We start from the raw sequence: 27,480 nt of genomic DNA, 5'->3' as shown, positions 1-27,480 counted from the left end.
CTGTTATGAGCACTGAACTGATGTCTCATCTAGAGAGGTTACTCAGGCTGCATTGTTATCCTGGAGGAGGTACCATGGACAGAGCACCCCTTCCATTCCTGCACTGATGCCTGCTGCCATTGATCCATACCCTGCTCCTCATATTGGATATAAAAAAACTGGATCAGAGCCTAATGCAAGCTGAAGGTTATCTCTAGCAGTCATGATTTTGACATTTGGAATGGCTACCAAATTCAATATGTAGAAATTCTACATTCTAATTATTAGAAATAAAAATCCCCTGCAAATGACAAGCCAATCAGCTGCTTGCATCTTGTATTGTCCTGGGAAGTGGCTGTTTATCTGCTGATAAAGGTGTCTGGACCTCCCCTCCTCCCCTCCCTCCTGGACTGGAGCCTTGACTCAGGAAGACCTTCTTATTGTTTGGGGTCATAGAGGATGCAGCTTGTGATTTGTCAACTCCATTCATTGCTGTGACACTGCTGCCTCTGTCTTCTCTGCTATATGGATTTCTCCTCTAACACAGAAGATTGGGAGCTGTGACCTGTCCCTTACCATGTGGGTCCATCCAGAAGAAGTGCTGCTGGCAAACGCCCTATGGATCATAGAAAGGGCCAATCCTTACTTTATACTGCAGAGAAGGAAGGGGCATGGGACCAGAGGAGGAGGGGGGCTGGCTGGTAAGACATAGCATGTACTGTGTATTACTATCTGAGATAATATAATATTGTTGTTGTGTTTGTGTTTTATAGCTTCAGGCATTGTTTTGTTTGGGTAACCTACATGCAGATTACACGAAAGCTATGTCATTCCTTTAGCAGGTGTTTGTTTACCATTTTCTGCTACATGCTCTGCTGCACATGTAAATGTGTTTCCTCCTTGTGATCAGTGTGCTTCTTTGTTTACCAGCCATGTCTTTGTATGGAGCCCCAGCCCCCATGTAATCACCTTTTGCTTACAATTCCAGGCTACCCAGCTTGTTAGGCCAGGCATCACTTCCTGGGAGAATATGGTGGGAGGGCTGAGCTCCTCATTATCTGGGTGAATGGAGCAGGGATTGTTGTTTTTAGCATGCAGATGTGTCTCAGTCCTATTGTCTTGTTCTATGGCTTGTGTTGGACCCATAAACACCAAATCTTGCAGTGGTAATTGTCAGAGTCTTAGGATTGGTACACATGTTAGGTTATTGCCATTTAACTGATTCCTAATACAGCATCAGATAATTGTAAACAAAAACAAGAAATGATGATGATTGAGGATTCTAAGTATCAGGAATGATCTGATATGATTTACTCATTTACACAATTCTCATATTGCATTATGTGTACAGATGTCCTTTCATGGTAAATGATCATGCACAAAAGTGTGAATATTTAGCTGGAGGTCACCCGCAGGGGAGGGGAAGTAATATACACATGGGAATTACAGCTAGAAGTGGAAAACCAACATTCACTAACATCATTTATCAATACTTGATCAGGAAGGAGTAGTCAATTTGTGAAAGTGAGAAAGATCTGTGATGGCATTGGTAAGTGACTGAAGTAAGAAGATGTGAAAACATACAATGTCTCCCAACTTACAAGTTTTTCTAGTCTTAATTATTGTCTCCTCAATCAGTGAAGTGCTGCCAACAACAACAAATTGACCTAATGTTTCTGTATAAATAGTATGTAAATGTTTATCTACAATGTGTGCATCGAATGCCTTTACAAACTCAGTACAAACTCAGATATTACCTTGGTAATTAGCAGAGGCATAAATTCTGTTCTAAACATATCTTATCCATAATGCAGCCCACAAGGACAGAATGCAGAAATCTCTTAGTCATATCACTAATGGTCCCTTGGGCTCACAATCTATAGTCCCTACCTTAGGGGACAGTTAGTGACATGACTATGGACTTACTGTGAACAGGGGTGTAGTGGGGCAGGGCTGTGCCCTCACTTTTTTCAGGCTCTCCCTGCGCACTCGCCTCTGATAGCCTCCACTGTTACCGTGCCCCCTCTTCTTTTGCCTCCTCTTTAGGCAATAAACCTAACTGCATGTTTTGGGATGATTGAAACACATGCAAGCATGGGGAGAACAAACATACTCCATGTAGATTGTGTGCTGTCAATCTGAACCTGTGACTTTGTGTGCTGCAATTCTGAGAGTGCTGCCCACTGAGCCACTCTGCTTCCCATCCATTTATGTCCCCTAATATTTGTGACCATGAAGACTAATAGATATTATATAGTGTATGTATGTGTGTGCAGAGCTCAACCCTGGAAATTTTTTGAGTCGGGTGGGAAGAAATTGTAGGTGGGTGGCATCCCCTGTATTGTGACCCAACTCTTCAGTAGCCACATAAAAACAGCCGGGTGGTTACTGAAAAGTGCCGGGTGGAGCGCCCAGCTAAAAGGAGCTGGGGAGAACACTGTGTGTGTGTGTGTATGTATGTGTATATCATGTTGAAGTCAGGAAGATAACATTTTAATGGCTTCCACTTGGAGATGTAAAACGAATGAGCAGCTTACTTATCCTAAAAGTTAGTCATCCCTGACTAAAACGATGTCATAAACTATACAATTATATAACATTACCAGCAAACTTCACATCTGTCATGGCATGAATTATTACTAGAGTACATATGTAAGTACATATTATATATCATATGTATAATATATAAGTACATGTTACTAGAGTACATATGGAATTACAAGAATGTAGACAGGAGCTACATTCTCTAAGCATGAACACTAGTGACAATTTACAATATTAAGTCATCATACTCAGGTGTTTTTTCCCCAGTATAGTTTGTATATGTATTTTAAAATGTTACATCATTGCACATGAAAGTGAATCTGTACTTTACCTATACAGATCAGTACAATATATTACTTTAAAGTTTATATTATCCCCAACTTATGTATTTATTTGCTCTCATTTGGACAATGCATTTGAAAAAAATCTTGAATGTTCACTTTGGCCATGTATGTATTGCCAGCCCCTTCGAAATGAATATGCTACCCTAATGCACCACACTTTAACCTATGATCTGTAAAGCGTGTGATTAGGGCAACAGGGAAGTGTAAATGTGCCTGTAAAGATTTTTTTTTTTGGTTCTATCAGGAGGACTGGAGTCCAGCAAAAGCTGCAATATAACACAATAAAGCATTGTGATTATGAAAACTGAGCGAGCTAGAATTGAACTCACTTACAGTTTTGCCTTGAATTGCTCTCTTATTTCAAGTAGAAAAGGTTATCACAAACCAATAAGAATTATTCCCTATTGTGTCTTTATCCTTGAGGTTACATGTAATACAAGGGTCTTGTTTGGCTAACCCAAATTAGAGGAAACCCACATCTGAGTTATCTAAAATGGTAAATAGTGGAGCTTTCCTAGAGTTCTAAGTATTATGCATATATGTGTTTCAACATAGATTACATATGATAAACCTGTTGTAATAAAACTACAACCAACACTTCCATTAATTCACAGACATCTGACAACAAAGTGACATCAGTCTCTGGAAATGTTTGCTGGCTGAAATCACACTGTACACGTCTGAGGAATGAATGACTCCTTCCCAGTGTTTTATAATTCTTCCCATTGACTGCTTCTGTTCGGCTACCTAGATTTTCTGCTAAAACTGTGAACTATACAAATGCCCACACTGACTTAATATAATGCTTATAGTCCATAGTCATAAGTTTAATGAAGGCAGATGCACTGATTTGAAGGCAGTGCTGATGTAGTGACCTACAGCACCTTTATATCTGACCATGGTGTCTTGTAATAAAATTTACTGCTTTAAAATACTACAATTTACTAATAGTTCTCATTGCAGTAGTGAATATGTTCGGTTACGGTTATACATGGTTGCTGTAAACCACAGGAATACAGAACAGAAAATGAACTACAGTATTCCAAAATGAATGGGAATTATTCATGAGACCACCATGATCAACAACCAGTGCACATGGCAGGCCAAAACTTTTAGTTTAAAAGGGTCAGTTTAAAAAAAACAAAACAAAAACTTTTATATAAACAAGGAAGGCAAAAACTATATATAAACAAGGAAGGGAGGGATGTTACATTTTTTGTCAGGTAGAGGAACCTTGGGTACAATAAACATCTTGGCGGAGATGTCTGTCTTCTTGTTTTAGTCTGTTTCCAGTACTTAAGACTCCCTCTGACCACATCCTGTTATTTAGCCCCAATTTATGTCATCAATGCTGAAATAAAAATAGCCTTTGTTTAGATGCAGCAATTTTTACATTCCTACCCTCAAAAGAATGGGGGTAAACTCAGTGGTCCCTTCTCTCAATAGGAGTTTTATGATTTGAGATCCACTTTTTCAAACTCTTGCATGGATAAAGGTATAATGTATCTGCTGCTTCTCTAAGGCTACGTACACACGTGCAATAATTGTCGTTGCAAAACAAACGATTGACCACCGATTAAGGATTATGCACGATTATTTTGAACGATCTTATAGTGCACAATTCTGTACATGCTGTAACAATACGATCGTTCAAATATAATCCACCAATAATGTACACACACTAGATATGATTGTTTGAATGATGCAGGAAGTGGCGTGTACTAGAGAAAGTGTACTGCAGAACCATCCACGATCACTAAACAACTGTACACACAATAGATTGCGAACGATCGTTGCCCAATCAGATCCGCCGAGACAGTCGTTCGTTTCCAGCGACTTTCCTCTTTCATTGGCATCGTTGGCCAATTGGTCTTCAATCGTTCGTTTCTAACGACAATTATTGCACATGTGTACGTAGCCTAGGGCTTGGTACACACATGCAATAATTGTCATTGATGCATGGATGGGCGCTGTGTATACAGTACCATTATGTTCTTTGGAGGGGGGAGGGGGAGAACAACAGAGTGACACCTCACAGCTCCCCTTCACTTTCATTATGATTGTTCCTTGTTCGTGGTCTGTGGATCCGCCAGGATGATCGTCTGGATGACGAGCGCTGTACACACATCAGATTCTCGTCTGATATTAGCCCTGAGGCTATTATTGGACCCGAATTATCTGGCATGTGTATATAGCTTAATTGGAGCATTGATACTGATTACAAATTAATACTGAATTCAGAACCTTAACCGTTACCTTTCACAGTACTTTTATACCAACGATTTTAAATCTTGTATTCCAGATTAGGTGTCAATGATTAGAAGCTCAGTGAGTTTGCTGGTGCAACTTGACATTCTAAACTTTTCTATATAGGGTCTGGTATTTTCTTTTGTTTCATTTGTGTGTGTGTTTGGTGTCATCAAGCCAAGATTAAAAGAGCTCTCTGTGCTTTAGAGTCTGGCAAGGGATTGAAAAATATTGACAAGTGTTTTTAGATCAATCATTCCACTTAAAAAAAAATCTACTTGTGGAATAGGTTTTAAGTGACTGATAATTTATTCATGATTGTTGACCCAGAAAATGTAGTCCAAAAGCTGACCATTTATTATTTAAAGAGTTTCCAGGAACCCCAGAAAATCATCATAGGGGCTACAGGTAGGAGTTTTGTAAAAGTGCATGTATATAAAATCGGAAAGAGAATCATGGTGGAGGAAAGGTTACAATTTGGACTGCTGTGCTTCTCCAGGGTCTAGGAAACTTGTCATGAGTCATCATAATAGCCCATTTTGCCCAAAAGCTAAAGCAGAACTAAATCCTTTAACACAATAATAATGGACTAGCAAATTCACCAAGGAATGAATGCGTTAAGAACTGGCCTGCTCAAAGCCCTGATTTGAGTACTGTTAAAATTGGGATTTGAAACCGGTCACGTAAGTAAAGGCATTTTTGCTAAAAGAAGTATAACCAGTGCTTCTACTTTTTTCCACAGTTCACAATTGCACTATCCCCTTGTTTTTACTTTAGCTGAGCCCTCTAAGACTACCAGCTTGTAGGGTCCTGGTTATATTGCCTTGTGCCAGGTCTGCTGATATCTGATTGTTTGACATTTTTCCAATGATGTAAAGGGGGTGGGGGTGGGAGAGTCAGGTGCTGTTTAGGTAGGTTGGGACCAAGAGACGGGCTGCTTTACAGCATCAGCATTACTTTTAAAAGTTTCCTATTAAGTTCTTTAACAAATTGAATATGTTTTTGAAGGGTTTTTTGCCATCCTCTTGATGAACTGTGCATATATGATTCCATTGGGAATATGCGCGTTTCTAGTATGTTTATTATTTCAATGGAATTTACTTTTTTTCAACCTAACTATAAAGACAGACAAGATTCTAAAGCTTGGGAGAAATAAACCCAGAGTGTTCTGGTATGTAAAAATCAGATTCATCTTAGACATTGCAAATGTGGCCAACAATACTTGCATCTGCCTACTGATCACCTACAGGTATTTAGCATGTCCTGCATACCATGCCTACCCCACCAAGAAGAAGGGTGAGCTATCCACCCAAAACATTTTTTGGAGCAAAGTCCACTTTGTTAAGGAAGAACATGCAACTCAGAAAGCTGCGTGGGTTTGTATAATGCTGATGGGATCTTGGCCAAAAAGGAAAACAAACCTTTACAAAACATAAACACAAGGGGTATATATCAACTGGTCATTCATGTGTATTTTGATGACATCTCACAGAACAGTATATTGGGTAGACCTGAAAATTGAAAGGAGGGTGGGGGGGAGGGGTAAGGAGAGAGTTGCCCCCAATGGTGATCTGGGCAGCAAGGACCCAAGAATCTTGAGTTGAGTTTGAGTTTTTCACTGCAGTAATATGTTGGAATTAAAGTAGACCTGTTCGGAAAACCCACCCAGTATACAGTTGGTACCCTACAGTCAATGAGCTGATCCCTGTTGCAGCCACCCTGAAAACCTACTTTTGGATATGATATGGGCATTAAAGTGAGACTCGCTTGCCCTCAAACAACAGTGGTGCCTAAACAGATGGAGGCGTACTAACCTAATATCTTTTCAGGAAATAGTGTCCTAGAGTACAGAGAAGGTAAGTTAGGGAATGAAAGGGTTTCTCCTATACACTAAAGAACCATGTGAGGTTATTGTTTGTGAATGCCGGTTTAATTAATCACTTTTTTAGGATGTCTGTATCTGTTGAGTTGTGTGTTTGCTCATGGAATTTGTAGGACCTCCAAGCTCAGTGATCAGATGTTATAAATACCTTAAAATTAGTAGACTGTAATAAAAAAAAAAAATACACTTAAGCAATGATTGCTTACCTGTCCCAATTCCAGTGCTGGGCATGATGGATACATTAATTCTAACTATGTCTTGATATTTTATCACCAGTAACTCTTTTTTATGATTTTTGTTGATGAATTTGCTATTATTTTTCAGGTTTACTAGTTGGGACACTTGATGTTGTTTTGGACTCAAGTGCAAGAGTGGCACCTTATCGCATACTTTATCAGACCCCAGACTCCCTTGTATACTGGACTATTGCTTGTGGTAAGCTGCATATCAATTTATTTAGGTATATTTTCTAAAAAAATTGCCCACTGGTAAGAAGTATATAGGTATTGACCTGTATTTAGCACAGTAAACCCAATCTTTAATAGATTTCAATATCCAAGGATATTTTTTTTGGATTTCATGCACATAAAAATATGGTGCTTGTATGATGGCATTGATCATCACAGCTGTTAAATACCAAATTGCATGTCAAATATATGCAGGCTCAATGCTTGGTTACCCAAAGATATCAAAGGGTGGACAAATGTGCAAAACAATGTGAATGCTCTCTAGGTAGCATGTTTTCCAAATGTTGCAGGTTTCTACATAAACTTGGAATGTTGGTTTAACCTAAATGCACAATGGTCCCTCTGCAATCAGTGTTTAAGGAAAACAGCCAGATCAAGTAACTTTCCTCTCTGTGGGTTGCATTGAGCCTGATTACTGATAGACTGGGTTAGGCATGAATTTGTCTGTTAGTTTGGACTTTTATTGTTACAATTCTTCTACACTGACTCATTGATCATTAAAATCCACTATTCAGCATGTGCAATATATATACATGTCTGTATACTGTGCAATACAACATGTCAATGTAAACAAATGTGAGAATGAAGATGATGCAATTATTTTAATTTCTTGTCTCCAGGAGGTTCTCGTAGGGAGGTTACCGAGCACTGGGAATGGCTGGAAGTGAACCTTCTGCAGACTCTTGCAATTTTTGAAAATGAAAATGATATCACCACGTTTGTTAAAGGGAAAATACAGGTAGTTTTCTTGGTATGACTATAGGAAACAAACACAATGCAACATAACATAGGTACTTTCAAACAACCTTGATGCAAACTAAAGTAGTCAGTGGCTAATTTGCCCACCAGTTTGGATATTGGATATTGTAGTTTGATGTCTACATCCCATTTTTTAGATTACAGAGCAAATATTCAGCTAATTAGAAATTAAATACTTGACTTCATTGAACCCGCTTTTTCACTCCAGATTCATTTTTAAGTTCTTTTTGATTTATGTATTTTGTGATGAGGATATGCTGTACATTTGAACCTGGACTTTATGTCAATATATTGTCTGCTTGTTACTTTAGCTTACAACTACTTGTCACAATGTGTTTCTGCACTTGCCAAGTATTAAAAACTGATAACAGCACTGCTAACATTCAAATCTGATGCTACATTCACTTTCCTTTTCTTAACACTACAAATAGATAATGTGGATCCTCACAAAATGTAGCCCAACTTTGCCTTGAATGGAGCACCATATAAGCCAATTTATATGATAAACACATTACATTACTAGCTGTTTTCTTTATCAAAATATTTACCAGATGTCCTTTATGTACTTATCCAAAATTGTATACCCACCTGGCCACATAAGCATGTAGAGCCACACATCTGCTGCTGCAAATTTCTTTCTTCATAATCCTTTACTTCTGTTCATGCACAAATAATTTCCATTTGTGGCCATCTATCATGTGTCACAATGACAGATGGTCTATCTATAGGACTGGGATTTTCCACTAATGTACAGAAAAAGTAAGGGACTGGCTAAGAAAGATTGCAGAGGCGGCTTTGGGGCCATACAATATGGAGCTATCAAATTGTGGGCATGTAACTATAAAGCTTGTGGGGAGAGGGGTCTGGTTCAGTAACTTTTAGGATAAATACAGGTAGTCCTAGATACGAATGGGCATGGGGCCTCCCTGCTCATTTGTGTGCAGGACAGAGGCTTGATAGGAGGGAGAGGGCGGTTTTCATGACTTCTGCAATATTTTGTAACTCTGTAAAGACCAAGACAAACACTGCAGTTGTTTCTTTTTGCATATCAAAGTACAGCTTGCTCCAGAAGTTATTGAATGTCTAGGCTCCATAAAGTTTTTCTTTTTGCTTTGTTTGTGATTAACTCACAGTGAGGATTTTATACAGTAACTGATACCACACTGCCTAATATTATGTTGAGACAAACATCTGTCCTATTTGCATTTATTAAAATAATGTACCTTTTCCGACTTACAAATTCAACTTAAGAACAAACCTACAAATTCAACTTAAGAACAAACCTACAGTCCCTATCTCCTATGTAACCTGGGTACTACCTGTATAAAGAATATAGTTGTCCTCCAACTTTAACAATCTTGTTGTTCACTCAAAGAGCTGGGTCAAAAACTAGGGGCAAAAAGCAGCCACCCTGGGAGTTTAGCAGAAGGGGGACACCAAAAAGGCAAGATTTGTAACCTATACTGTTAAAGTAGGTAATCACTGCAGGGGAGATGACATGGGACCTTGCCCATCAAAGAACCCGGTCTTTACACTATTTTCTGGTTCAATTTGCATTGAATATGTAATCTCAGGATGTTACACTGGCTTATGCATAGGATCACATAGGGCTCTGAAAATGGGGCCCCCTATATGAACTGACCACAAAGAAAATATTTATTTTGAGTATACAGTGGTTGTTGTTTATTCTTGACTGTAATAATTTTTTGTATGATTGTAACTAATGTCTAAACTAAAGTCTTCCCAAGAAAAACTTACAATTTTCTGCTTTTTATAGGGCATAATTGCAGAATATAATAAAATAAATGGTGTTAAAGAAGACGATGATACTGACAAGTTTAAAGAGGCGATTGTAAAATTCCACAAGCTTTTTGGTATGCCAGAAGAAGAAAAATTGGTGAATTACTATTCTTGCAGCTACTGGAAGGGCAGAGTTCCCCGGCAAGGATGGGTGTACCTGAGCATCAATCACCTCTGTTTCTATTCCTTCCTGCTGGGGAAAGAAGGTAATGGGAAAAACATGATTATTCATCCATTGTTTTGGATCAGCGCATCTTCATTGAGTACACTTTTGTCTCAACCACCCCTTGAGATGATTAAAGTGGAGCAAAACAACATCAAAATACTTCAAATGCATAGAAATATTTTTTAGGTTTCTGATATATAGTAGGTTTAGGAATATAATACTTACAAAATATTAGGTAGAATAAAGGGAAAAATGGATAGTTATGGGTATGACAATGGTATGCCTCTGAATTGTAATACAGTTGTAACAATAGGTGTGTCAATGCAGGGCAAGGTACACTTTGTGGCAGGAGCAAAAGCTGCACATACTCGCCATCTGTTGAGTTCCCCTATGCTCACTTTGGCCATCAGAAATGGAGAGAAAAAGCTGGGAGGTTGTATACTTGGAGCCTACACATGGCTAATAATTCTCTTATCACCCCTGTGATCGTGCAGAACTCCTGCCAATAATAGAATTCCAGTGCTGTAACATGAGAAAGAAGAGATTAAACCCAATTCCTCTCTATATCTGGATGTATGGGGTCTTTTTCTTTGCTTGCAGTTCGTAAATGGAGCAGCAGCCATGAAGTGAATCAAGGGAAGCTGAGCATGTGCAGCTGGTGAGCCCATTGTTCAATAAAACCGAGTAAAGTACAGGTTCACTTCAAAATACATAAACAAAGTAAAATGCCAGAGCAGTAGTCTTAGGTGTTACATTTTCTTAATTTCCAAACATATGGACACATTCTTACCAACTTCAAACCCAGATGCAAGAAAGTAATATGTGCCAATGGTGTTGACATCAATACCAGGAACAGTTACTTTGCATTGTACCAATACATTCCTGTTGATTCTTAAATTAGCTTTTTGTTTATGATTAATCAGCTTGATGATCATGAATATCTGCAAAGATTTGAGAACCCCTAAATCTTTAAGGTGACTGGAATGTTTTGTTATGTAGAAAGAGATCTTTGTAGGTCAATGTGCAATCTACCATTTCAAGTTTTTTGGTCTTCATTATTTTCCCACAGTTTAGGCTTCTTTTTGCATTTTTGAACATGTCTGTCTTTAGAACTGCACCTAGCACTATGAATATATTTATAGTAATAGATTGTCATAGTACTGCGAGCTTCCCTAGAGCTCACACATGTAGAGTCAAAGCAAGTAACAGTGTTTTGTGCAGAATTGAAACCTGATGACACCTTGCACAGACAATTTTTTCTTTACATTGAATTTAGATTGAATGTCTGCACCAGGTTTGAGGTTGTCAGGTCAGTAATCATGAATTCAATATACAAGAGGCTATACCAACAAAACTTTGGGAAAATGCAGTAATGTGGTCCCTTTAAAAATGTTATTAGGCCACTTCCAATAATTAAGTTCATCAATGAGAATTAAACCTCAGGCTTTCACACAGTGATGTTCTTGCTGCTGACATGCTGTTATATTTCTCTTTCAGCCAAGCTGGTGATCCGTTGGGTGGATATAACGCAGCTGGAAAAGACAGCCACTCTGCTTCTTCCTGACATGATTAAAGTCAGCACACGGTCAAGCGAACATTTCTTCTCCGTCTTTCTCAACATTACAGAAACATTCAAATTAATGGAGCAGCTTGCTAACATTGCTATGAGGCAGCTCCTGGACAATGAAGGGTTTGAGCAGGATCGATCTCTCCCCAAATTGAAAAAGAAATCACCCAAAAAAGTATCTGCCCTAAAACGGTGAGTGAAATATGGCAAAGAAAAAGGGTCTTGTTTGCTGCACATGTCCTCTGGCCCATAATTCTGTGGCCCATAATAAAAAACGTATTTGTTTGAGAAGGCAGAAATGATTGACAAAGTTTCATTCTTTATTTATTCCTAATATGCAATACTTTGTTGAATTAAATGGGTTGATTTCATTGAGTTCTAAATGTATTAATTGAATGATATCATATACTGAAATATGTGTGTGGCCACCACCAGACTCTTAGGTAGATCAGTAGTTCTGTTTTAAATCTGCATCTCTTTACCATAGCCCGTTTGTCTAAATCAGATTCTACTGTTACCATAATCAGAAGAGATCACATTTGAATATTCTTTCAGCAGTCATTTGTCCCTAAAATTGTTAAAGGTCATTTTGTTCCTGCGCCAATTGAAGCCATCCCAGTATATTTTTAAGATGTGGGAAGAAACCCTAAACATAGTAAGAATATAGTATTATAAACAAGTACATCAAGTTTTTTCTAATAAACTGGTCTGTTTTTATATTGCAGAGATTTGGATGCTCGAGCCAAGAGTGAACGATATCGTTCCCTGTTTCGCCTCCCCAAGAATGAGAAGCTAGATGGACATACAGACTGTACTCTGTGGACACCATTCAGTAAAAGACATATAGTGGGCCAAATGTTTGTATCTACCAATTACATCTGCTTCACCAGTAAAGAAGAGAACCTGTGCAGTCTAATCATTCCACTGAGAGAGGTGCGTCCTGTGTATTTGCACAGTTCTGACAGTTTGCATTCACCCAGCAATGACCTTTTCTGAGCCATCTGTGTATTTAGGTTATTCACCCCCTCTGTCTAGAAATGAATCATTTTACAGAATTTTCTGGCCTATTTACTGCCAGTCTTAGGCAATGATTTATGGACAAAATCACTGCCAGTTGGATCTAATTATGCTCCCTCATTAACCAATCATCAAGAAAGAGATGTAAAGATAGATTAGCTGTAGCTCTGCACCAGGTAACTCAATAGCAACCTGTTCATTGTCAGCAGATTTGGTTGAATGGTTCCACTTGGTTGTTTTTGTAATAAGAAATGTGAAAACTATTCCAGATCATGGATCTCAAATCGGAGAATCCTGGAATTTAGGTAGCCTAAAGCAGAATGAATATGGGTTCTCATTCATTTCATTTTTCTTTTTGAAAGTTTTTCAAAAATGCACATAATATGATGGTTTCAAAATGAAAGCATCAGTCCACTCAAAATTTTATTTAGGTTTTTACAATTACCAGGACGCAATTAGATTGATGCTACCATCTACAGCAAGTCAAAGTAATTTTTATTTAAAAAGTACCAAAATTTAATACAGCACTGCAACGGTTTTTGCCAGGAATCAATGATATTATAGGGGAGTTCTATGTTAATCCAAATGCAGCTGTCAACAAATGAGAAGGAAGATTGTAAGCTCTTCTGGGCAAAGTCCTCTCCTTCTCCTGTGTCACTGTCTGTATCTGTCTGTCATTTGCAACCCCTATGTAATGTACAGCTCAATGTAATATGTTGGCGCTATATAAATACTGCAACTGTGTTGCATACGTGCACAATTTTAAATTTGCAATTTTAGAGTGTTTACCAAACACTCTGCTTTATGAAGTATTACATTTGTCAAGATTACCTTTTTTTTATTATTAATAAACCGGATTTATATAGCGCCAACATATTACGCAGCACTGTACATATGCAAAAAACAGACAAATACAGACAGTGACACAGGAGGAGAGGACCCTGCCCCAAAGAGCTTACAACCTAGGAGACTAATAAGCAAGTACACATATTGTTGGTCATATTGTAGAAATCATTGTGGGAAACAAACACACGTATGCTGTGGTATGTGCCAGTGATACACCTATTCCTGCAATACAAATTTTTGCACATTATGAGCACTGCATCACAACACCCAGAAACATGTAAAAAGGCGTGTTGAGTGTGTGTGCTAATACAACACACTGGAATGAAAGATATTTTTGAATGGGGCTTAAAGAGTTTGGTAATTGATAAATAAATATGTGTTTATAGGAAAGGTTTATCTAGATACTTGGTAAAATAAAATGATGTATTTCCTTTTGTTAGGTGACCATTGTGGAGAAAGCAGACAGTTCCAGTGTCCTGCCTAGTCCACTGTCTATCAGCACAAAGAACAGAATGACTTTCCTATTTGCCAACGTGAAGGACAGAGACTTCCTTGTGCAGAGGATATCTGATTTCCTGCAGCAAACTACCATGAAAATGTATTGTGATAAGGACATATCTGGGAGCGATAGCAGCATGAGTGAAGAGGTATGACAGCACAGGGTGGGGAAAAAAGAATGTTCATGTAGTGTGATATGTTGAACATTATATTCCAAACATTTTTTTAATTTGTATACACGTCTGCTTTCACACCTGAATATTTATTTTTACTGATAATAAAAAGATGCCCTGTGACTATGACCTAGACTAATTCGTTAATTAATTTTTTAGGTTTCTTCCAAAGCTAGCAGCTTTGTTTCCTGCAGTCCTCAGCTGAGACATCGGACAGAAGTAGATGGCGATCGTCCAATAAATCTTAACGGCAATACTGCTCCAACTGCCACCCAAACCTTAATGACAATGTATCGCAGGAAATCACCGGAAGAATTTAACCCTAAGCTGGTAATGATCAGTAATGCACTAATATAATTACCCTGAATTAGACACTGGCCAAAGTCTTAGTACACTGTACAGCTGTATTAATGACTTTCATTCCCAGGTACTGACATTTCCATGAACACACTCTATAGGAATCAATGCCATACCTTACCCACCGAACCTTTAGCTGTCTCACACAGATAACGTTTCTAGGGTTGACTTGTCAGCTGTTTTCTAGATTCAGTTTAGGTGGCTGTTGCACTATATTTGTTAGGTATCACCATTAACCATTAACCTTTTTTAAATTCAAAACTTCTTTTTTTATATTATTGTACATTTTTTGTTCTAGTATCAAACCAAAGATATTGAGGATCACTAGAAAACATATTTTCTTGTTAGGCTGGTATTTTGATGCACAGTTTGAAAACTGAAGTTTAGGCCTGTCAAGTAAAAAGTTTGTAATGCAAGTGATACTCACTATAATCTCATTTGAGCTTCAGGGATTTGCCTAAATTCTTTCTTCAGGCTTTTCATAGTTCACTTAGCCTGGAGAAGCTGTCATTATAATATCTTTGCTAGGTTATGATAATGTTTGCTAATAAGGGGTATCAAACATTAATACATTTTCTGCATTCATCAGTGTCTACAGGACTCTACTGCTATCTGGCAACAGTCACCCATAATTAAAATCTCTCCCTTGTCATTTGAGTTATATTTTTAATAAACATTTTGTTATACTCTTCAGACTGTCCTAGGGCCTGAACACTACAACCTTCCAAGAGAAGATATCTCTGTGTTATAGGCAGACCAAAATGTTTCAAGTATTTCATTTTGTGTTTTCAATTTTATTTTAAGAAATTCATTATGTAAGTGGCAACACCATCACCATTTCAATTTGTCCTTCTTGTACAGTGTATAGCCTGTAACAGAGGTTTGCTAATCATTATTACATTTTTAAATTCAAATGATCGGTCTTTCAGAAATTATGCTTAAACTGGGGACATTTTTTTTTTTTTGTGAAAGGCTAAAGAGTTTCTGAAGGAACAAGCATGGAAGGTCCATTTTGGAGAGTATGGCCAAGGAATCTGCATGTACCGCACACAAAAGACAAGAGACCTGGTGCTGAAAGGAATCCCAGAGAGTATGCGTGGGGAGCTATGGCTGCTCTTCTCCGGTCAGTTACAGTTCAGGCTTTGATGACTGATGAGTAACTATTTAGACCTGTAAAGACATGTTCCTACAGTTCCTTATTGCCTGTTCTGTATTAACAGGTGCTATTAATGAAATGGCTACTCATCCTGGATATTATGAAGAGCTGGTGGAGAAGTCCATGGGTCAGTATAATCTTGCCACAGAAGAGATTGAGAGGGATTTGCATCGTTCTCTTCCAGAACACCCAGCATTCCAAAATGAAATTGGGATCTCTGCCTTAAGGAGAGTCCTTACTGCTTATGCCTTCAGAAATCCCAATATTGGATACTGTCAGGTAACCTGAAATGGACCTTGCTCTGAAGGATTGGGGGCGGGGGGCCATATGTAGAAACTGTGCAACGTGCTCCGTAGTTTGTACTGAACTATGACTGAAATTAAAAATTGTACATTTGTTTCATTCCTATAAACAAGCATAGAAAAATATCTGTCATGCCAGAAAAATATTGTATGATATAGCAAAAAGCTTTAAACGTTATATTTATTAGAACAAAAAGGAGCAAATAGGAGAATGTCATTGTTCAGGTTTACATACAATGCTCTGGGCTCATTGACAGCAACACAAGTTTTATATGTATTACTGCAACACATGATATGTAATGTAGATGTACACCCCAAAGCTATTCAATAGTACACTGCAGTGTCAAAGTATGCAATACAAACATGCAATGCACAAACAAAATCCTTTAAAAAAAATTGTCTGGCTAATGTAACATACCCCTATGTGTGACAGTGTGTCATGCAGTGTATTGCATGGTGTAAATAGCAAATAGTTCAATACTTTTTAGTCTACTTCTTAAATTATGACCAAGGGAGGGCTGAAATTGGAATCTGACATTGCCTTAAAAAAACTGACCATGTCAATAAGTTTACTTTGCATGGCATCAGGTCTGTGTTCAGGATAGTGAAAACGTAGAGGCCCATGCAGGCCAGAATTGGTTGTCAATATTATGCCTAGATATTTAACATTTACCTCGCATAGCTACTTGCACACATTAGTAAGTTTTCAGTGTTTCCTGTGTTATCACTTATGGAAAGCTGTTCTGCAGATTTAGAATATAGCTGTCAGAGACTGTGGGTGTCTATAAAGGAGAGTCAGCAGTTTTATTGGAGTCTCGATTACCTTTTATGGTAAATTTCCATTTAATTTGATGACTGCAGCAGAATATTTTGCAATTTTTTAGTCCATGACCCAATTGTTTAAAAGAAAAGTCACTTTTGCTGAGAAATTTTGTAGATGGTATGTTATTGTATTTCTCTTTAATTGTATTTATTTATAAACCTGAATGCCTTGTGATGATGGGTGCCCACACACTGTATAATCTGCCCATATAACTGCAGGCTGGAAAAAGATCATAATAGCTCCAATTAACTAAATAGATTGTTTTATATGTAACAGAACTTTTCAACATGATCTCAGTCCTGTTAGGTCTAAACAGTCTAAAAGTTAACTCTGTAAGCTGTTAAAAATAAACTATCATAGGTGAACTTGGATGATCCAGTAAACTAGAAAATTATTTCTTAAAAGTAATTTGCTATTTGTTGGCAAATGTTTTCAATCCTGGACCAGATTCCTCCATTCCAAGTTTGCTGGGTTTCTCATGAAAATCTACCTTCTCCAGCCTCGGAGAGCTTTAATAAATCAGGTCCTATGTGTCTGATACATGCATGGCCTTTTTGTTTTATTGCATCTAACAATACTAATCAATGCTATTCAGTTGCTACAGAGCTCCCTCTAGTGGATGATCTGCAAAGCTTTTATTTAGTACTATTAAAATATGGAAGAAAAAATAATGCAACATGTCACATCTAAACACTGTAATAATACCTCACAATATGTGATCATTAAAAATAAATTATACATTTGTCCCGCCTAGTGACAATCATATTATATAAATAAGAGGGTATTTTGTGCTTAAACGGAAACAAAATATGAAATCTGCTTTGCTTTCAAACCTCCTGGTATGTCTTGTCTTACCTGTACTATCACAATTATTGACATAACCTAACAGCCTTTTCCCATTTATTTTATCACCTTCCTAGTAAAGTATGCCTGTCTTTGTTTGTAATTTTTTTGTAGGCCATGAATATTGTTACCTCTGTGCTTCTACTGTATGCAAAGGAAGAAGAGGCCTTTTGGTTGCTTGTGGCACTATGTGAACGAATGCTTCCTGATTACTACAATACAAGAGTTGTTGGTACGTTATGGGCTATAGAAGAATATTGAGTGGGGTGACTAAATGAGGAATAAATGCTTAGACTGATGTTTGAAACTAGATTCTTCCATGTAAGCAGGTAACTTTTCCATCCAGCTTTTATTACCTGTGAAGCAATTGAATAAGAATGTCAAGGATAACAATAATCTACATGTGTTTTTCAGAACATTTGTCTTATACATTATACATTTGTCTTTTTTTCTAGGAGCTCTGGTGGATCAGGGTGTTTTTGAGGAATTGGCTCGTGATTATGTGCCCCAGCTGTATGACTGTATGCAAGATCTGGGTGTCATTTCCACGATTTCCCTGTCTTGGTTCCTCACTTTGTTCCTCAGTGTCATGCCTTTTGAAAGTGCTGTGGTGGTAGTGGACTGTTTCTTCTATGAAGGCATTAAGGTGATATTCCAGCTGGCACTTGCTGTTTTGGAGGCCAATGTGGACAAGCTACTTAACTGCAAAGATGATGGAGAAGCTATGACTGTCCTGGGGAGGTATGTGTGAGCCATGCCATTTCTTTTTATAAGACTTCCTAAAAAAGTTTGTGTTCCTGATTTATGGGTTGTGGGTGAAATATATTTAAAGGGTAAAATATGAAAGGTCCTACAGTGAATTGTTAGTTTCCTGGTGCTCAGCTGGATAAAAATTTTAAACAAACTAGTTTGAGTGGTGGTAGGTGATCGTTTACAACAGAAAATGAGTTACAGAATTTCCAGGTTTGGTATTGACACACTGTTTCAGCATCCATCTACTGTATTTTTTGCAGTAGAGCCCAGAATGCAGGCAAGTCTTGAATGACTGTCATTAAATTGTGGGTCAGTTGCATCTTTTATAGATCCATTGACAACTTCACCAGAAAAGAGTACCAGATTTCCTTTTTAGTAAATCAAACTGCATCCATAAATGGGACAACAGTGTGCCAATACCAAACCTAGAAATTATGCAGAAGCTTCATAATGCTCTGCTGCTAACTGAATGAGAACTTCTGCTCAGCTAATGCATCAGATGACTGCAAACGGACTGCAAATTACTTCTGCTGCCTACTATAAAATGTACCTATTCACTTCATGAAAACCTCAGAATAGTTGGGTTGTGGCTAACTGTGCATCTAGAGCTATTGCATTTATGCACTGATACAGCATAATTAGAAAGCCATTAAGGCTCCTTAGAGAATATACAAGCTTGTTATCTCTCGTCAGCAGAAACCATGGCTTTGGTGGCAGGGTTAGCAGTGAAAATGTAAAACAACAAACAGGTCAGATGAATTCAGGTTCAGACATACTTTTATGTATTCTGGCCCTGAAATTTGCAAATGGGATATGTTTTATTTTATATATTATATATTCATGATAAATATTAGTATTACATAATATTATATATAAAATATATTAATAAATTATATAATAATTTTAAATATAATATAATGTTTCAATAAACTTTTTTTTAAGGTACTTGGACAGTGTGAGTAATAAAGACAGCACTTTACCACCAATTCCCCATCTTCATTCCTTAATCATGGATGACACCGAGCCTTATCCAGAAGTGGACATCTTTGCACTGATAGCTGCCTCTTATTAGGTATTGTGTACACAAATATGGTAAACTATTGAATTAATCTTTGTTTGGCTGTATGTATCCAGATCTATAATCTCTTCTGCAATGCCTGTAAGCTTGTTTTATATCAGCATATGTGCACTGCAGGAAATCCCAATTGGGTCTTCATATTGCCCCTGCTTTTCTTGAGTGGGTTCCGCTATGCAGAATACAGATTGACAATGTGTTTTTGTCATTGCAGAAATTCGGAACTATACGAGCAGACCTGATCGAGCAAATGAGATTTAAACAACGGCTAAAGGTGATACAGACTCTTGAGGATACTACAAAACGAAATGTGGTAAGTCATGTTTTAGCATTCGTTATCATGTGTGTTATTTCACACATAATGTCTTTAGTTAGATTAGTCTTTAGTTATGTGTAGTTGTTTTCTTGATGTATAGAATAAATACTTCTCTGAAGTTTCTAAGTACAAACCACCAAAATCAATTCAGTGTGAGTCACATACTGGAAAATGGCATAATTATTATGTTATTGTAAGTTTCGTATTTTTCTGGAAATATTGGGTGACCCTGAATAAAATTACAATTATGTGTAAGACTAATAATAAAATCATTGCCTCCTAACATGGTTTAACTTAGTACACAGTGTTGTTTTCTCTTTCCCTAGACTTTGAACAATAATGAGGAAACTAATCTTAGCAGCCTTTTATAGATCCTATGATGTTTATGCTGACACATTTTTCATTTGACTCATTTGATCTGTGGCAAAAGCATTTTTTGATGTTTGAATTCTTTCATTTTGAAAATGCTGTTCTTTTAGGTCCGCACTATTGTTACTGACACTGCATTCACTATTGACGAGTTGGAAGAATTGTATGCACTTTTTAAGGTATGAACAGAATATAGTGCAAATTGTATTTTTATCCTTCGACTACTCTATAGGCTAACTTTGGTGCATTCTTTAGAAACTATTACAATGCACGCTGTCTTTCTAAAACAGAGGTCTGCCATCTTTTTTGGCCACTAGGCCATTTCATGAGTGGACAGGAGTATACTAGGCCGGACTTCCTCTCCTTCCACCAGGAACGCCCCCTGAAGGAAAATCCCACTCCTCTGCAATGCATATGGAGGAGAGGGAATGTTCCCAATTTACCCTGGTGGGGGAAGTGTTAATGCCGGCTGCGGTAAATAGGGAAGGGAGCCACCACATGGAGGCTCAAGAGCCGCATGCGGTTCTGGAGCTTTGGCGGGAAACCACCAGCTAGGCCGTATCTGGCCGACCCCTGTTCTAAAATAACATAATATACAAAGATTAGTGGGCACCTGACCTATACAACTATATTAGTAATAGCAAATCCATTGTAATAAATTATGACTGTGATGTGGGAACAAGAACCGGTATGCTTTTCAGAGCTAAGAACATTTTGATTGCATAAAAGTATCCAATAACCAGCATTCAGAAAGAACATTCCATCAAAGATTTCCAACAAACAATAGGGGTAAATGTTTTATTTGAACACTAGAAGATAGGGGTCCCCATCTTTGGAATTAGAGCAGTCCCAAAAAATAAAATAAAAACAGAGGGGAAGAGAGAAGATATGGACCTTCTAGCTGGGCCTCTTGACCTCCAAGATTCTCTGAGATTCTAGAGTTAGGAATGTGTGTGCCCATTCAGACATTTGTAAGGTCAGATCCTAGTGTGAGAAAAGGCCTGCATGCAATTCCATTTAGCTCAAGGTGTTTAATGGAAATAATATCAGTATTTTCTAAACTGTTCAGAATGAGTCTTTAAGGAGCTAGCTTTGTGATTCTTTGTGATTTGAGGAGTGTACACAAATTTTACCTACACAGTATAATTTAGGTAACATTACAAAGTATACAGCAGGTAATCATTGAGTATATTGTAAAAAAAATCCTTTTTTTGTTGGATTTTTTTACAATTGAACAAAACTCTTAGATCTTCTGTTGTATAATTGGCAAATTATCAAAATAAATTAAGCAAGATTCTACTTGCTGACATCTATGGCGTGAAAACAATACTGGATATATAAAATAATGTTTTTTTCATAAGTCAAATCTAGGCCGTGGCATGGTACATTTGTCTTCTGTTATTAGACACAACATACATATGTAATATATAAAACAATGATCACAAATATTTTACTGTTCCAGGCTGAGCACCTGACAAGCTGCTACTGGGGAGGAAACAGCAGCTCCATTGAACGTCATGATCCCTCCCTTCCCTATCTTGAACAGTACCGCATAGACTTTCAACAATTCAAAAGCCTGTTTATACTTCTGTTCCCGTGGGCAAGTGGTTCACATACAGATATCATGGCTATCCGTCTTTTTAGACTCCTCGATGAAAATGAGGACTGTTTAATCAACTTCAAAGAGTTTGTTTCTGGCTTAGGTGAGTATAAAAGTATAGAAAGTATATATAGAATAAAGTCATGATATCCTCCAATTGATTTTTATGGTTATGAAAAAATACAGGGCACTAATGTTTTTTTAGTGCATTAGGTGTGATTAGAAATGAATCGTGCTGCAATGTGCTAATAATGCATGTGTGGTGCGTTGCTGTATTTTATGGTACTGAAAGTTATAGGTGTAAATGGGCCCTAAGATTTCAAACTATTACACCTCGTATCTTCTGACAACAGTGTTGTGTGATCAAGCCGTACTCCACTCCATCCACAGAGTGCAATGTCTGTAATCATACACACTAAGGAAAAAGAGATTGCTGGTGTCAGAGCTGGCAAGTTACGTCTGACATATTCTTGATAAAAAAAGTATTTAATTTTTGTTTTTTCATGTCTATATTTTTTTTTTCTTTAATGTTCAGGTGCAGCCTGCCATGGGGACCTCACAGAAAAACTAAAGCTGTTATATAGGATGCACATACTGCCTGGTAAGTACCGCACACATAGATACCATTCTGCTACAGGTATTTTGCTTTATCTCACTGTAATTTGTTAATTTAAATTCATTTTAGGTTTAATTTTAATTTATTTTTCTATAAAATATTCTAAAATATACAGCTAATATACTGCTTCAGTCCACTAACACTCATTTTGTAATCTGTTAATATGAGATGCAGTATAGCACCTGCTGGGTAGACATTCCCTACAAACACACAATGCAGGCTTCGTGCATTATATATACAGAAAATTTTGATTTCTCACTGCCAAATTCAGACCTACCTTGTAAATATCGGAACAGCTCTTAGAAAAAATGGTGGCTCCAGGGAAAGCACTCTGTATTTTGGCTGCAAGGAATGGCAATAAATTTTAAATAAAAATGTGAATGTACTGACTTTACAGTCACTGGCATCTCTACAGTGTGTGCTTGAATGTATTGGCTAACATGCATATTAATGTATTCTTTCCTAGGGCTAGAATTATTTCCCTATGGCCCATAAGGCCAATTAGAACCCATTCACATATATCTGCTGTGGGAGTGTGCTTGTTCTCATTATGATCATTTGGATACTTCTTTCATACACATTCATTCTTCATGGCACCACAATAGATCTTTATAACACTTCTACTGCACCACAGGGCAACACAATATAGTACTTTGTGGTGCACTCTTGAAGATAGTGTAGGTCTGAGTTTTGGAAAGCTATGGAAAGAATGAATGAATTACCTTAACAATGTACACAGGAACATGTGATAGGAACACATGATCATGCCTATGTGCTAAAACAATGCATTTGTGTAAATTGGCACTTTCAGGGCAAGTCTACTGCTGGTTAGTGATAAAGGAAATGTAATTTCACTGCAACTTTAAAGATTGTAATTTTTTCATCACTAACTAAAATAAGCACCCCATTAACACCGGTTTTATGTCATTTTTAGACCTGTCACCTGAACAAGAAGAACCAGATTCCGCTTTTGAAGCCACTCAATATTTTTTTGAAGATATCACACCAGAAAGTAGCCAGGGTAAGGCAATATCTGTGTAAATGTGTACAAGTTGTCATTTACAAACCCTAATGGGAATGCAAACTGCATTCTTTTCTTTACTTGATTATCTTTTCTTTGTGTTTACAATGATCTGATATACTATGTGTGGTATGTGGTATGGCAAATTTAAAAAAACATTTCATGGCAACATTAAGGGCAGTTACATTGCCAACATAAACAGAGATTTTATAATTGTTTAGATTTGTAGATGTCCTATCTATAGAAGGGGAAATAATTTTTATGATTTTAAGGGAAAATCCCAACACTGGAGACAAAGAGCATATTAAAGGAAACCACTGAGTTTGCTAACAATTACCTACTCTTTCAAAATGGGGAAAAAACCCAGTCCTCCACTTTAAATCCTGAATGGAAATATTCATCAGTCATGTAAAAGCTGGTGCTTATCCAATTAGTCATAATTACAAATGCACATTAAAGCAGAAAATCATTATACTAATGGAAATAAGTGGGCTTCAGTTGCTAATCAAACTTAATAATGCTAATTATTTGGCTGTCATGCTGTTCCCATGGCATACATTATGGTAATTCCGTCTATGTGCATACTTGTTATAGGTCAGACACACAAGAAATATTGACTCAGTATAAAGCTGCGTACACACTTGCAATTTTTGTCGTTGGAAAGGATCTTTCACGATCCTTTCCAACGAGAATTGTCTGCAGGATGCATGAACGTTGCTGTACATACAGCACCGTTCATGCTCTATGGAGAGGGGAGGGGGGAGAGCGACGGAGCGGCACCCTGCTGCGCGCTCTCCCCTTCCCTTTCATTACGATCGGCTGTCGTCCATCGTCCGTGGATCCGGCAGGTCGGTCGTCCGGACGATGGACGACACCGACTGTACACAAGGAAGATTTTCGCCCGATAATTGGCCGATGCCGATTATCGGGCGATAAAAATCTGCCGTGTGTACGTAGCTTAAGTATAATAAGTAACTATCCAACAGGAGGTCAACTAGCAACCTCTGCATTTCTATCAGCATTCATTTCAATTTAGGGCTCCTTTACATCTTTACCATTTCAGTTTGATGTACATTGCTTGGCCATTATTAAATAGTGGTAGCTCATATCTATGTGACAAGCATTGGCTCAAAAATGCTGTTTTTTATGCATTCACACCTAATAATGACTATGGAAATTCATATGTTTTTTTCCCCCAAACATGGGTTAATATAGATTGCTAACATACCTTCAAATGTGCCCAGAAAGGTTCAAATCCAACAAGTAATAATTAATATTGCCAGGAGAGGGAGCACCAAGTATGTCATTACAACCACTATGTATTACCAATCTATTGTAAACCAATGAAATAAAATACCAAATAACATTGCCTAAAACAGTCTAATTACTAAATAAAAAATAACTATGCTCGAGTTCTGTGTGTTTGCAGAAAGGCAACAAATGTGCGTTTAGAGACCTGTGTGTTGTCACAGAATTATATGTTGGCGCTATATAAATCCTGTTTATTAAAATAATATTAATAATGATAAAGGGTTGCCTATGGTCAGCATAAACAATTGTGTATGCTTAGTGGTTTTTAGGGGTCTACTGAATGCCAAGAAAACATTTCCCATATTAATATACCAACTCCACTAATGGCAGCACAAATGGAGATTTGTCAGAGCAGGCAATGCTTTTTTATACTTGTAGACTTGGAATATAGAGACCCACTTTTTTGTTTTTAGCTGGAGGGAGTGGGACTCGGCATGATTATCTGCTGGTGTGGCCCTCCTCCTCCTCCAAGTCTAATGTGGTGCAGCCTTCCTGTAAGCTTGATTAGGCCACAATGCTTTTAACAATGTTGCTTTTCTCCATTAATTCCGGTTCTTTTCCTGTACTGTACTACATGTAAAGTTAACAAGATTTGTCTTAACCATGTGTATTTGCTTTAGGTGCTCATTCACTTTTTGTTAATTAGAACCTTATATACCATTTAAATTTGTACTTGGCATGTTTAGTATAGTTTCATAAATTATAGCACTGTTTAAGTGGGAAGTACCAAAAAAATGAAATGCCTGGAAGCTGCCATTCCTTGTTATTACATTGTAGATTAACATCATTTCCCAAGAACAAGTGTGTAGGCTTCAGGGAAGACAATGCCATCTGAGGTTTCATGTACATGTATTTTAGAGCTGACTGTCTGTTATTGGCTCCAATACCTTGTATGTCAGAAGCAAGATTCCGACTTTAATTTATAGCATGCTTGTTCCTTATCAGTCCATTAAAAAGTATTAAGTTTAAAGATAGCAAGAAGGGAGTCAGAAATAGCAGGCCTCACATTTCACATCCTGGAGACTTTCTAACTGGATTTCTTTTTTAACATCTGTTGTCGTAAAGTGTCTGCACTCGATACAAGAAACAAGAAACGGATAGAAGAAGGATTTGTGGCTGTCAGTGTTAAAACCACTAAAGGTAACTCAAGATATCCCTATGTTTGACATACGCTTATAATAGGTAGGGTTTTACATGGGATTTTTTTTTTTAACAGTTAAAAGGACAAGCCAGGACAATCGTCTCTATCTTCGTTTATGGGCACAAGAGAACAGGGCAAGGCAAAAAGTTGCAAAAGAGTTGCCTAAATTAAACCAGGTAATGTGCTGATTTCCTTTACTCTGAGAGAATAGGATTATAGTATAGAGCAGAGCTGTCAAACTCCATTACCAAGGGCCAGGATTCTCAAACATTTTTAGTATTTTTCTAACATAAAGCAGTGAATTTATTAAGGTGGGGTTTACGAAGTCAAAGCATCAAAATTTTTTGAAGCTTGAAGTTGGTATACCCCTGGCATAGGAAAGATAAAAGAACAGATTTGTCTGACCTAACTGACCTACAGAACGGGATATTTTGGCTAGTCTCTGTTCTTTGTGCCACATCAGACATCAAGCAAGCAAAGAATCAACCTTATAGCTGTTGTCTTTGGTTCACCTTTTATGCAAATAATTTGTACTTAATTTAGCTCACACTATGTTCCCATATATTTAGTCAGGCTGGATTATAGTTCTAGTTTTGGGTAGCAGTTGCTGTTCAACGTATTTTAGTGGTGGTTTGGAGAGGCTTTATTTGCTGCATTGTTCTATGCTGTACAAATTTGTATGAATATGATTGAGCAACTTTTTTTTTTTTTTGTGAATATCCTTAAATTATTTTTAAATTTTATCTGGAGATACCCTTTAAGCATTTCCATATTGTAAACATCTTAAGTAGTCTTATTTCCTTGCAGGGCCAGTTTATCGAACTGTGTAAAACTATGTACAATATGTTCAGTGAGGACCCTTGTGAGCAAGAATTATATCATGCAACAGCTGCAGTCACCAGCTTGCTGCTCGAGATTGGTGAGGTGGGCAAGCTTTTTTCCACCCAGGTTCCAGAAGAAACGTCTAATCAAAGCGCCAAGGAGACTCCAGCCAAAATCAGCGAGAAAAAGCCTGTGCAGATAAGCCAGTATGTTCAAGGGGAAGTTTTCACCAACAGCCCAGTATCCAGTGACAATGCAGAAGACCAGATGGAGGAAGTCAAGCTAGAAGACTCCTCTCCAAGAGACAACGGGGCCTGTTCTTCCATGCTGATATCGGATGATGACACTAAAGATGACAGCTCCATGTCCTCTTACTCTGTATTGAGTGCTGGATCCCATGAAGATGAAAAACTGCAATGTGAAGACATTGGTGATGACACAATCCTTGTGCGGAGTCACCATCAAGGTACTTTACCTTCAAGCACAAGTCAAGATCAAGACTGGGCCATTACTTTTGAGCAGTTCCTTGCCTCGCTCTTGACAGAGCAAGCCCTGGTGAGATACTTTGACAAGCAAGTGTTTATGATGGCAAGGATAACCAATGCTAAAAATGTAAGAATGATGGGGAAAACTTTATCATCTACAAGTGACTATGACATTCCAACTATTTCTGGATAAAGTGACTT

At 37.6% G+C, this 27,480-nt stretch overlaps 1 protein-coding gene across 1 annotated transcript; it reads left to right on the top strand.

Moving 5' to 3' along the window:
- On the top strand, positions 1 to 27,480 carry TBC1D9 (TBC1 domain family member 9). Its single transcript, XM_072405857.1, is given in 21 exon segments — positions 1 to 680; positions 7,321 to 7,431; positions 8,084 to 8,202; positions 10,000 to 10,228; positions 11,686 to 11,947; positions 12,481 to 12,688; positions 14,059 to 14,265; positions 14,449 to 14,619; positions 15,619 to 15,769; positions 15,867 to 16,081; positions 17,885 to 18,002; positions 18,226 to 18,511; positions 19,466 to 19,595; positions 19,813 to 19,911; positions 20,394 to 20,462; positions 21,746 to 21,986; positions 22,419 to 22,484; positions 23,434 to 23,520; positions 25,897 to 25,971; positions 26,048 to 26,148; positions 26,780 to 27,480. Coding segments are annotated over 21 exon segments (3,762 nt in total). The 5' UTR covers positions 1 to 556; the 3' UTR covers positions 27,473 to 27,480.

Source organism: Pyxicephalus adspersus, chromosome 3 (assembly GCF_032062135.1).
Source record: "Pyxicephalus adspersus chromosome 3, UCB_Pads_2.0, whole genome shotgun sequence".
In the NCBI taxonomy this organism is placed as follows: Eukaryota; Metazoa; Chordata; class Amphibia; order Anura; family Pyxicephalidae; genus Pyxicephalus; species Pyxicephalus adspersus.
This window is presented reverse-complemented; position numbering and strand designations above follow the sequence as displayed.